This window comes from Gallinula chloropus (genome assembly GCF_964237585.1).
Source record: "Gallinula chloropus genome assembly, chromosome: 1".
Lineage (NCBI taxonomy): Eukaryota > Metazoa > Chordata > Aves > Gruiformes > Rallidae > Gallinula > Gallinula chloropus.
Window position 1 is genome coordinate 36,873,093 of NC_140085.1, and position 13,735 is coordinate 36,886,827.

The window sequence follows — 13,735 nt, forward strand, 5'->3', positions numbered from 1 at the left end:
TGTTGAGGAGCGGTGATAGAGCAGCCTGGTAGGTACCTGGTCACAGTCAGTGCACCACTAAACCAAACTAAAGCATGAAATTCCCGATTTTTTTTCCAGGATGCAAACCTGGTACATTTCAAATGGGAACACTCATCTGTGCAGATAGACCTTGTTGTCTTCTCTGGATTCATGAGTAACCTGGAATGGTTATCTACTGTCTTCATATGATCCTTAATTCACATTGGTGTCTCATTTCTTCAAGCTTGGTCAGATTTTCCTGGCTAAGGAATTCTCTGGTGCGTTGATACGCATCCTGACTCTTGTAACAGTGACTGCTGGCTCAGTGTTTGTTAAGCAGATAACCACACGGCATTCCCAAGGGTCCTTCTTCAAAGCAGGGCTCCTTTAACGTCATGTCCTGCGTTAGATTATTCCATCTCCCATTGTTAATTTTACATTTGCATTCTTCAAAGGCTTTTTTTTTTCATTCTAGCCTATTTTACTCTCGAATTCATGCTGCACTGAAACCCTATCATTCAGAACATTCAATCTCTCCTAGATTCACCTGTCAAGAGAATTATCATGTTCTTCAATCCATCCAAATAATTAAAATACACTAGCATAATCCCTCTGCTCCCTATCAACAAATCCCCTTTTTAATAAATTCTTTTTTCCTTATTTAGCCAGTCCTCATTCCTCTACAGCTGTCCTGATTCCATTTGCTTCCATTAATGGATTGTGGGGGTTTCCTAACCTAATGCCTCTATAAGCTTTGTACACAGCACCGCAGGAATACCCCCACGATAGCTGGGGTTCTCTGCAAACTGCCAAGGTTTTACTTGTTTTTCTGAAGTAACTAAACCCTAGTTACAGTTAGAGAAATAAAACTGTTGTGCCTGCACATTTTGAAGTGGGTTTGGGGGGGGGAGGTTTGGAGGGGCTTGAAACTCTGAGGATCAAAGACTGCATCTTGTGAATCTACACACAGTGGCCTAAAAACAGTCTGAATTAATTAGTCTACAGCTCGACTCAATTCCATGTGTACTTTTAAAAGCCACACCTAAGAAAAAATACTGTCACAGCAATAAAGGAGAAAGGGCGTGAATGAACATAAGATAGTAGCTTCCAGGAAAAAAGGTGCAAACACATATCCTGATTTCATCCTGACTGAAATGAACTCCTCTTTCCCTCTCCTCAGAGCAGCAACATGTAAAAAACCAGCAATACATTGAAACTGAGTCAGAGTACTCCCATAGAATGAATAGATTTAAATAGAGCCTTTGCTTTTGGCTTTGTAAGTAGCCTTGACCTCATCAGTTTAAGAGCTGTGGTGTTTTTACCTTCTGTTGTCACAAGAGATTTACCCTGTGCTGTTGCCATTGCTCATCCTTACATCATCTGTCCATCTCAAGTATTAGTTCACCCACCTCAGAACCAGACTTCCTTCAGTGCAAACGAGAGATTAAAACCGAGCTGTACAAGGGGTCTATCATGAAGCCCGTGTGTTTCTCCTGTCCCAGTTTGTGAGCTGAAGTAACACATGCTGAGATTTTGCAGAGACAAAGCTGCAAGCGCCCTTTTGAAGGCCAACCAGTACTGGCCTTCACTTCTGTGAGCTGATCAAACACGTTTGTGTACATCCACTTGGAAAGGCCACCTCAAGTAACACGGAGACAACGTCAATGTCTTCACAAGTACACTGGAATTTCTTAAACACGGGATCTAAAAAGACAGCCAAAGACTCACCAGCCTAGAATACATTCAATGTTGCCTTCTGGAAGGCAGGTTAGGAAAGCCAGGGCTCTATGCAAAATGACTTGTTTTTTCACCAGCGCTGTAGTAGAAACGTTGTAGGTACCTTATAAAGAACTTGAAAACCACCCTATTATTAAAATAAAGCTAGCTTGAGATATTTTGTACTCATTCAAAAGCTGAGTAGCTTTCCTGGGTTACAGTGGCAAATCACGCCCTGGTGATTATACTTATCCATGGGAAGCGTACGGAGACCTTCGAGAACTTCCCCATGAAGAAAACCCCCTGGATGATGGCAAACTGAAATGGCATTCCACCTGCAAAGACCAGGGCAGTATATGCACTTACCCCACTCTCTAAACATTAGTAACTTTATTTACTAATTTCATTTGGGTGAAAATTAAGTGGAAAGGTCTTAAATAAAGGCTTCTGCCCAGCAGCCATGACTGGACACTTATGAATTTGGAATCACACCTCTGACAGCCTTATGGAGGATGCCATGGCTTCTCTCTTTGCCAGTGGAAGCAGCGTATTACATACATCGTTACATCAAACTCTCCTGTCTTGTTTAATTTAGGATGCTGGCAACACAGGCAATGCTGATGTTGCTCTTGTATATGCTGAAGCTCTCTCACATCAATGGAAAAGGCTTGCTCTCCTGTTACTTTTCACTCAGTTCTTAGTGACTGGTAGGAAGGAGGTTGAGTTGTACAAAGCACATAGAAATTTCCTTTTTAGTATTTTTAGTGCCCCATTAAAGGAACGTTTGGCTTTCATAGTTAAATAAAAGATACTTCTTTCAACGTCTTATCTTTAAATTGCTGTAGCTTTTTAACTTTTCTTTCTGTTTCTCCTCTTTCTCCTTCCTCACATACTGAATTACAAACACCTCTTTAGCCCTTATGCACCCAGATTTGTTTGTTCTGGGAACAGTTTAAAAAACCTGAAGGCTGCAGCTTACATACCAGTGACACTCACCAGCTTCACTGGCAAAAACAAGCCAGGGAGCCAAGGAAGCACCTGAGAATCATGGACAGCTGAGCACGATGGCACAGGCAAAAATGAAAGATGTGTCAGGCTGGAAAAGGAACAGCCCATGTCAAATGTTTTCTTGCACAGTGACAGAATAGGATAGAACGACCTGTAAGGTAACAAAGCTCATCTGCCTTCCAGGAAGTTCCTTCCTAAAGCCAGCCTAATAACATTTGCAACGTTTTAAGATGAGTATTGAAGGCGACTATTGAATTAAATGTTCTTTTTAGTAGGTAATGCAATGGCAGATGATTAGTCCCAAAAGGCAAAGTGACAAGGGCACTGTGTTTCTGTGAAATTGGACAGTTCATCTACCACATCAAACACACATTTTACCTGGTTAGTATTTTCACATACTGCAGCTGTGTACCACAAGACAAAACCTCACCCAGCAACCTGTCAAGCCATCTCACTAATGGGTACATGCCCAAGGCGTGACAGCAGCTGTGCCCAACTCCAATTTCACTGCAGTCACACAGGTCTGAAGGACTCACACGTACCTACCTGTTGCTGGAAAAGTCGTTTCATTGACCTGGTATATCCCCATGCTACCCTTCTTGTCATAAACAAGAAGTTGCAAGGGAATGAGTAGTAAGATCACAGTAAGCTCTCAATGTAGCTTCACGATTCTAAGGTAATTTCAAGAGGATGCATTATAAGAAAGTTTGAAGGCAGAAGGAAATGCCTAAATTATTTCATCTATCAACTGCTGATTTTTTTCTTGACTAGAGACACCTTAAGTTCAGCATCCAAAGCTTCCAAACCTGAAGCTTCTCTAGCAAGCTCCTAATTTACTTTGGTGAACTATTTCAATATTTTATCTGTTTTATCCTGTGATAGTAACAGCTGCTCGAGGGAAGTTTTTGGGCTTGGGAGTATTTTCAAATCATCAACAAACCAATCTAATCCCAAGGGAAAAAAGAAAAAAAAGCAGCAACTCCTAAAAATATTAGTTAATTTTCATAATTTAATATTCCATTTGTAGTTTTCCAAACATCTTAATACCATTATGTACAAAATCCACTGAAAAAAAAAAATTAAGTGTTAGCTTTCCAATGTAAAAGTGCAATAAATGGAGGCAATGGTTTTTTTATGCACATGACATTTCTATAGACTTCACTGGCTGTATGAGCCTAACAGGTATACTGCCTACACTAAAGCAAACGAGGAGTTTATTTGTTGTTAATTCTGAGTAAGCCTGGGAGTTGAGAAATAAAGTTGTTCTGCCACCATCATTATTTAACATACATCCCAAACTGCATAGCACAATTTTTTTTCCCCATAATTTTCAGTTTTTTCGACTTTAACAAAGTAGAGCAACGTTAAGATCCATAAAGTTCAAAAAATAATTAACACCATAAAACCTTGTATCAAGTAAGGGTGCACAAACCAGCCATCCTGAATCGCTTTCTCCAGAACGCTGATCCCTTTCCAATGGCGTAATTTACCCGCAATAAACTTCCTTCCTTTACAGTACTGAAGGGATTTTCTAGGACAAGATTTACATTGATGACCTTTCATGCATCACACGTTCACAATTTGGAAAGAAACGGAAGGCCCTCGTACATGTCAGCCTTTAATCGGACCCAGTCCTGAAGCCTCTGCAAGGTTGACTTCTCTTGGGTTAAAATTTTTGCAGCTTTTCTCAGTTTTTCTTCATTTCGTTCCAAATAACGAATTCCATCTGTCTGCAGCTGATTGAGTTTCTCTTTACGACTCTCATCCAGAGGGATGTCTTCATTCATGAGAGGGTTAAATCTGAAGTAAGTGTCTGGAGGTAAGAGCGCATCCAGCATGGTGTGAACTTCTGCAGCGGGAACAAATGAAGGGGACAGTTACATTTCCCTGAGGCACACAAACCCTCCTCCAATCCGAACAAGTGCTCTGGAGTGACACCATGAGTGTCAATATCTGCTGCTTCATGGTTTTCCACCACCATCTTAGCAAAACCCCTTTCTCACTAGAAGGTTTTTACACGACCCCATAGCTCTGATTACTCTGGAAAAGATTCATCCTTTATTCAGAGACAACTTCCCTAGTATGTCAGTTAAGAAGGTTTTGCTGCTATCCAGGTTTTGCTGCTATCCAGGTGTTCTGAGGAGCAGGACTGTGACCTAGCTGCTCCCGTTCAGGACTCTCATATGCGTCACTCGGTACTACCAGCAGGAGGTACTGGGAAACCACTGGCTGCATGTTCTTCTCTGATCTCCAGGACTGCAGTAAGAAACACTCTTTTGATGGCAACTGATTATTTTATATATTACTACAGATTTGGGGCTTAATGCAATTTTAACAGTTCAGTGAACTAGTGCAATAATCAACTGGCTACGTAACATATTTCTATGTTGCTCTTTTCTTTTTATAACTTATTTTCTCTCTCTTTTAGATCTCTTCTATTTATTGGCTCACATAAAGTGCCATTTTTCTTACTTCTTTCATTCTTCTATTTGTTTCTTCATTGCATCCTTACCATGCTTCCCCATTCTTTTACTGTTACAGAAGAATTTTGAAGTGGAAAAACCCATCATGGCTAAGACCCTAGCAAGAGATGCTTGTCAACCTGACATCTTCTCTGCTTGGTCCCACCTCCTGTAAGTTCCTCAGCTGCATCTCTAGTCTTGTCTCACCACATCCAGTCTGCCTTGCCCTATTCTCCTTTTTGAGCGAACTTCCCATTCGCTCAAGTGTGTTCTCCCTGTTTTCCATTTCCTTGCCTTTGGTCTTCACAATGAACTTCCCATTCCTCCTTCTCCCAAAATTTCTTGCCTGATTTTTCTGTGGCAGTGAAACAGTTTCTTCACTTAACAGAATGTCTCTCCTTCCCACAATTCCCACTGCCTTTCCAGGGTTGTGCAAAACATAGAGGCAGCCCAAAACTTTACCCTCTTCCTAGTGACAGTTGACAGAGATCATTCAGCAAGGGATCTACACCGTAAGAGTACTTCTTTGATCCCCAGCATTTACCCTATTGCTTCTCTTTGTAAGGGGGGAAAAGAAGCATCTATATAGCAGTATTTGTAAAACCAGAACTGATACAAACTGTTACTGACAGAATTCCAGTGTTCTCCCACTTTAGGAACAAGAGTTTATTTTGGAAAACACATGCTTGGCTCCTCCTGACAGCAATGGAAGTCACGATCACTGGCAGATACAGTCTAGCCTTGGAAAACTACACACTAAAAACATAGAACAGAACTAAAGTACTTGTTCTGAAGCTGCTGAAAACCAGTGTTCTACATTAACTAGGAAGTATCTCTGTTTATGGAAAAAAAACAAAGGGCATACAAGTAATATAAGTTTTCTATTTAAATGAATTCCCCTTTAATCTGAAGCACAAGTAAAAGCAGATCACTTTGTATAAATCCTGTTGGATTATCATTGCTGCTCTGAATAAATTTTAAGCTGCCTGTTGTCCTTAGTATACATAGGTCATCCACCTCATGTTAACGGTTGAGAATCCATAAACTAAAGAGCTTAGCAACAACACAGGGAAGACGAGACTCACAGAGATAAGGCTGACACACAAGTCTCATTATCACCTCCAAAAAACCTGTAACACTGGTACTAAAACCACCCAGGACACCTAATGAGCTACCAAAAACGTGTTTTGCATAGTTTCAATGTTGGGGGCGGAGAGAAGAAGGGGAAAGACAGAAGGCTGCAGATTGTTCTCTGAATTGATGCTACAATTCTAAGAAACACCAAAAGCTGGAAACAGCAACACCACACAGGTCTCTTAAGACACCAACCTTCTGTATCAGTTGCGCTGCTGATAACGTTTGTGAGTTTGGCTTTCAAGCTGGTGTACGTGACGTTCGCCTTCCCCTCGCTCTCATATCGGCCGGTGCCCAGCGATATCAGGCACTGCAAGGGAGCGCCTGGCCAAAGACACTTGCACTCGTGAACTGCCAGCGCAGAAGGATTGTTCAGCAGCAGACCTCCGTCCTGCAAATCAGAGACACACACAGGTGTTAGTGCTGGGGGTAGTCCTAAAAACCTGAGATGCTAAAGTGCTAAAGCATAGCACTAACACAGAAAAATCAATGCAATCAATCAAGCACTGATCATCATCTTTTGTGCCACTGCTCATTTGTGCCGCGCAGCAGCGGCATCACAAGGCTTCCCGGGCTTGTGGGCGCTGTCAGAGCAGCTCCTGTGCCTGTGGTCAGCTCTGCTCCAGTGAGTGAGGTATAGAAGAGGCAGGCTGAAACAGCCACATTCACTGGAATATCTGAAGTTGTGACTTCTTCTTCTGAAGAGGTTTTAGGTAAGACAAATACGCATACCAGACTTTTTGATAAAAGTGTTTATTACTGATATTACTGGGATATATTCCAGAACAAAATCCAGTCACTACCTGCAGATTTTAAAATAAAACCCCACAAGAGGTGCACTTGGCCAAAGCTACTTTATAAGCACAGTCACTGCACAGTATGCTATATAGCCTGGATTTAAGACTTAGGAAAAATCAGAGTAATTTAGGATGGAAGGGACCTATTGTACTTCCCTGGCCCAATGCCTCTGCTCAAGCAGGGTCACCTACAGCACATTATCCAGGGCCATGTCCTGTTGGGTTTTGGAGTATCTCTGCAGACAGACTCAAAAACCAATCCGGACAAACTGTTCCGCTTTTTGGCTGCTTTCAAAGTAAAACCTTTTGTTGTGTTCAGATGGAATTTTATGCATTCCCATTTATGCCATTGTCTTTTGTCCTTCCAGTGGTCCCTGCTGGAAGAGTACTGTTCCCTCATCTTCGTTCCCTCCTGTCCCTTATTCATACACATTAGTAAGATCCCCTGAGCCTTTTCTTCTCCAGGCTGAACAGTCCCAGCTCACTCTGTCTCTCCTCATATGAGAGATGCTTCAGTCCATCACCCTTGTGGCCCTGTGCTGGACTCACTCCAGCATACTCATGTCTCTCTTGTACTAGGGAACTGGACAGAGTGCTCCAGATGTGGCCACAGCAGCGTGGAGAGTCAGGATTGCCTCCAGTGGCCTGGTGGCCACACTGTTCTCAACACAGCCCAGGATGCTGTTGGCCCTTTTTGCCACAAGGGTGCATTGCTGGATCACAATCAGCTTGTCCAACAGAACCCCAAGGTCCTTCCCTGCTGAGCTGCTTCACATCCAGTTAGTTCCCAGCATGGGTTAGTGCATGGGATTACTCCTCCCCATATGTGTGGCTCTGCCTTTCCCCTTCATGAACTTCATGAGAATTCTCCAGCCTGTTGAGGTCCCACTGAGTGATGGCCCAACCATCTAAAGTACCAGCCATTCCCCTCACATTTGTTCCATCTGTGAACTTCCTGCAGGTACACTCTGTCCCACCATCTAGGTCATTAACAAACATGTGAGACAGCATTCAGTAGCAGGCCACCATTCCTCCTAGTCTTCCTTTTTGCTGTTTATGTACTTGTAGAACTCTTGTTGTTGGCCTTCACTCCCCTCTCCAGATTTAACTCCAGGCTGGCTTCTGCTTTCCTAAGTCCATCTGTTCAAGACTGGACAGGAGCTCTGTAGTCCTCTTGGGTGACCTTTTGTACACTTCCTTTTTGTGTCTGAGATCAGTTAGGACCTCCTTGCTTATCCACAACTGCCACCTTTGCTTGATTTGCTACTTGCAGAGATGGTCCTTTCTGGAGCCTGGAGGAAGCGATCCAGTTCTCCTAGACCCCTCCTCTCTTAAAGGGGATAGCCCTTGGGATTCTTCCCAGCAGAACTCTGAAGAGGATAAAGTCTGCTCTCCTGAAAGCCAGCGCTGTAGTCCTGCTTTCTTCTACTTCCTTCCCTTTGGATCTTGAACTCTATCACCTCATAGTCATTGTACACAAGGCTTTCTTCGATTTTCATGACCCTGACCAGTTCCTCATTCTTCATAAGCATCAGCACCTTTCCTTGTTGGCTCCTCCATCCACTGTGCTAGGAAGTTGTCAGCAACACACTTGAGAGATTTCCTAGGTTGCTAGAGCTCTTCTATATTGTCCTTTTATCAGGTATCAGGTCCCCCCTTGAGGACCAGGCCCTAGAAACATGGGGATTAAATTGTCTGAAGATGAGAATTCAGCCCAAGACTAATAGAAACAAAGGTAACTGTTCTAAATCTGGAAGTGAGGAGAGACATCTTCTGCTAGTAATGTGTCAAAAGTACAGGTGATGAGGCTGGGACAAAATGCTTTAAGACAAATAAGCATCAGTAAGTCTGAGAAACATTCAGACAAGGAGGTTTTGATCCAGCAAGTCTCAAAATGTATGTTCAACACTTTCTGGAAGTAGAACAATCTCTCCGACTAAAGAATACATTACTTTTAATTTGACAAGACTGTCCGTATTTGTAATACCTTAAAAAAACCCCAAACAGTTACAGAGGCAAAACTTAAGCTGAATTATCAACAGCAGAGATGAAGATCTTTATGGTCATTCAAAATCTATACAAAGAAACCATGTTAAAGATAAAAGAAACAGAATAGGAACTGCAATATGCATTATGCAAAGGCTTCATATAACCTAAAGCTTGCTGATCTCCCATATCCCATACCTGACCATCACAGTATGAGAACAATTAAAAAAGTGACTCAAACAGCTGTGAATTAAAAAAAAAGTGGTTTACTGTTGATAAACGTTTTGCAGAAACTCCTTTTAACCACAGCTGTGCTAGATAAATAAGTAAAAACAGGATTACTGAGCTGAGTTTGTTTTGGGGTTTTGTTTTGTGGTTTTTTTTTTTTTTTAATTAAGCTTTCATTTCAACCTACAAAAAGCTCTTTGAACTCCTTTTGGATACTGTCCCCTCTGCACAAAACATTGCTAAAATGAATAGCCTCTTCAGTGCCTATTATCCTTTGCTTATGTTTAAATTAGCTTCTACACAGAAAACTAAACACAAGGATGTTTCTGTCCTTGATATAATTCCCCACAAATCTTAATCACATGATTTAATAACTTTAATTATCTCTAACCTTAATAGTTACCTTTGTGGTGCTTTTTTCTTTAAATCCCAGATTAAAAACACACTTACCAAATCATTTCCACTGATCTTGTCAATATAATCTAATTAAACACGAGTGCTTCACCATGAGAAAATTATTGTTACCGAAAGTTAGGGGGTATCTGATACTAGAACACTACAATATTTTTGTAATATTGACAAATAAAAGAGCAAAGGAAGGCAAAGTACACATACCTACACATACCAAATGTGTACTGTGGTGATACCAACATCATCATTATTTAGACATTCTCCAATTTAGGTTAATTGAAATGATAGTAAATATCCATTCCTAATAATTTTTAAATGTAGACATCTTTTACATAACTTCTAACATTTATATAAACGTCATTTATACTAAGTCAGAAATAGGACTCAAAAGTACTTGTGGTTTTTCTCTTTCCCCTCAAACAGATTGTGGTTGATAATGACCACATCCCAATCAATACTGTGCTTCAAATCAGCTTACTCTGTTAAATTAAGAAGTTCATGTTGCTCTCTTGCTTACAGTGATCGACTCCCAGAGCAGTAAATAACGTTGTTAGTTAAATTGGACTATTAAGGACTCAATGAAGGAAATACCACAATAATTTAATTCTGCAGCTCCAGAAACCTTACAGCAAATTATGTCAGACATTCTTGTGGAACAATATTCCGCAAGTTTTAAAATGAGTTGCAATGATTTCATGTGTTTGTGAATTCTAAGAGAAGTGTAAGACAAAAATTGTCTGGTTCTAATATTAAAAAATAGATACTAACCTGATTCCAAACAATTCCCCTAACTTCATAAACCTGAACAAAAAGTCCTTCCTGAGATACAGTAAGCTAGCAATGCAGAAATATGAAAGCCTGATCTAAATTTTTCAAAAAGTAAGAAATCACAACAAATCCTTCTTTATGCTTGTCCTTGAGACACTGGAACACAATTCCAAAGTGATTGACTTCACAGTTTCATACACCAGATATACTGAGATCACAAGAAGCTTCACTGATCCTTGCTTCCTACCTATTTAGACTGTTAACTTAATCTGGAGCACTACTCAATCTGGTATTTTTTTTCCTCCCCCGATTTTATTGAAATTATTCTACAATTGTATATTAAATAAATCTAAATCGTCTATAACTTACTAATTATAATATTTTTACTGTAAGCACTCAACTTTTAAAAGTTAATAAAAATTCATTAACCAACATACAATATAATGAAAAGACTGAATGATTGCTATTAGTATGGAATGTCTTTGTGGCTAAGACAATAGCTTCCTCTTCCACATTAGTTTTATGAGCTTCTTTTGCCACTTCAACATTTCATCCCATTAAACAGTTGGAAATAAACAAACCAAATTTATCTGATCTACACATAGGTAGAGGCACTCGTTGGCCCAAAACCTGAATTCTTGTTTGCCTCCATCTCCAGAAGGAAGTAAAACATTTCATTTCATGAAAACGTTTAGTTTAAAATGTTCTGTTCTCCTGGCACAATCTCATCTTTGCTCCACCTAATTCTCAATCTTAAATTTAAATTTTTCAGCTAGTAGGAGAGTAGAATTAGGATCGTCCCAACAAGCTTCTGCAGGATGGAAGAATGGAAAACCAAGAACAGCAGTAAGCCAGAAGCAAGGAGTTTAACTCAGTAAATGTCCTGATTCAGGCTGTGCACTGAAAGACAGCCAAGCCTGGGGAACAAATGAAAGCAAACACTAGTAAAATACTTTCTAGAAATACAGCAAAGTGAATAGTTGTGACGTGCTATGCAGAAAAATATGACAATTACTGAAAAGATTAGGGACACCAGGTGTACTAGTGACAAGCTGCACCACATACTCTATGGAATGACTGCAGGGAAGTTCCATGGGTCTGACTTTCCATGAATACAACTGTATTTATACAATAAACATTTTAGAGTGACTGTAAATATAGTGATTGGCAAATGTCAGCGTTAGAGATATGTGCAAAATGCATGAACAGAATGTAACCTTCTAAGTGTATGAATGACATCACCTTTGAAAAGCCAATCTTACCAGAAACTGAACTTTGTCAGGCCAGTTGGTGTCTTGTGGAAAATGCAAACAGGCAGTTCATACTGTGGAATCTGTAACTGAAGGGGTAACTTCCAGGAACTCTCCAAATGACTAAACTGCTGACCAACGTCCTCAAAAACCTTCCATTGTCCTGAGTTCTGACTCAGTGCTCAGCGCTGGACAAACAGCCAGAGTAGACCCCTCATCCTCCCATTCCTATCCTGCCTGGCCTTCCCTACGTTTCACCATCTTGCCTCATTTAGCTAGTTCTCAATCCAACTGCAAATTCTCTCTTTCACTTCCCAAACATCCATGAGTCACCCCTTCCCTTTTCCAGTCTTTCTGTGCCCTGTGCACTGGCAAGTATTACCTCCTGCTTCGTATACTAGACTCTGCAAAACCACTCCACACTTGAGTCACCTTAATTTGTGTTCAGTGTACTGCCAGCAAAGTGCCATAGCAGGAATGCTAATGCAACCAAGTGCTGAAAAAGGCTTTATAACTCTCCTCACATGGGAGGAAGGCTTTTGAAACATTTCTAATAAAATATGGAAGTAATAAACTTAAAATGGAGCTTAATACATATAAACCCAGCTCGTTAGTGATAGCAAAGCAGTGTCCCAGTCCCTTGGTTCATTACTTTCAGTCATTTGCCAAAGGCTTTCCAAGTGGTAAATATTCGATTGTTATGTTTTGTTTAACATTTTATCAGCTGATTCCCCAGAGAACTCAGTGAAATGTTTTTTTTTAATACAGATTTTTCAAAAAAGAAAACTCCCCATGCAACTGTAACCATATTTTCAGGGTTTGCTGGTTGTTAGCCTGAAGTCTAAAGCTACACCTAATATTTTAAGTTTTCTGATAGCTGTAAAATAGTCAGGGAAGGCTCCCTCATGATTTGACTACCAGATCATAAATTATTTAAAGCAGGAAAAATACACCCTTTGTAGGCATATGTTCCAATGAAACCTCTCTGATGAAGATATCCCCGAACTGAGCAAGCAGGGTAACAAAAGGCCTGATTAAACATTATGAAAGAGATAGGGCCAAATTTTACAATCAGAAGGAAAACACATTGGGAAGTCTCAATGCAAGCAAATGCTCCAGACCACTTGGGAGCCTGGTAGCACAGAGCCTTCTGAAAATCTTGTCCCATTTAAATAATTCTGGTGAACGTGCATAAAGTCACTGCTCAAGTCAAAACTTTAGAAAACATTATTTTAAATTAAGATGTTGGAAAAAAATTGGCTCAAGCCACACTTCACTATGAGCAGTGGTTTCTAGCAAGTTCAGAATACTCTGTACATTCTCAGGGTATCGTTGCATTTCCTGATTTTGTCAGGCTCAAGTTGTGCCTTGCGACTGTTCTGTGCAAACATCCTGTGTGCTGCTGCACAGTTTCACTTCAGTGATGCTGAACTTTGCGAAGAAAATAATCTAGAACTGGATGAAGGATGTATGACTCAAGAAAGCCAAGTCTGATATTTGGAAGCTGAGTTTGTTGGCTCCATAGTAACCATTTCACCTCACTGCCTATGCAGACATGCTTTGCATTTTAGTTCACTTTTACAGACTTGCTCTGTTGCTTACTTCCATTGTCTTTGTGAAAGAGTGGAGACAGAATTAGTGCAAAGTTATCACAGGCTGGGACAAGACAGGCTAAGATTCTGAATGGACTTCTCAAGAGTATTTTTCAAATTCTATGCTTGAAGCCAAAATAAGATAATAAACTAAGTAAAATGGGTATGCCTTGAAAATAATTCTGTAAAGTCAGCTCAATACATTTACATAAATAGTAAATGTCCTCAGAAAAGGTGACAGGAATGAGAAACAGAAAAGTTATTTTACTACCTGTAAAGTCTACTCCTAGAGATAGCTTCAAGATTCACACCCTGACCTCTCATTGCACTGGGCACCTACTGCCATCATAAGAATACTGGCATATTCACATACAAAGCTTCAA

General features: G+C 40.5%; 1 protein-coding gene across 1 annotated transcript in view; it reads right to left on the reverse strand.

Annotated features, from left to right (window-relative positions):
- Positions 1 to 3,713: 3,713 nt before the first annotated feature.
- Positions 3,714 to 13,735, reverse strand: part of PNPLA8 (patatin like domain 8, phospholipase A2) — a 38,549-nt gene continuing 28,527 nt past the window's right edge. Inside the window, exons 8-9 of the mRNA XM_084279563.1 lie at positions 6,516 to 6,711; positions 3,714 to 4,573 (exon numbers count right to left, since the gene is read on the reverse strand). Of these exons, the coding sequence (XP_084135689.1) occupies positions 4,299 to 4,573; positions 6,516 to 6,711 (471 nt within the window). The 3' untranslated portion in view covers positions 3,714 to 4,298. The remainder of the gene's footprint in view (positions 4,574 to 6,515; positions 6,712 to 13,735) is intronic.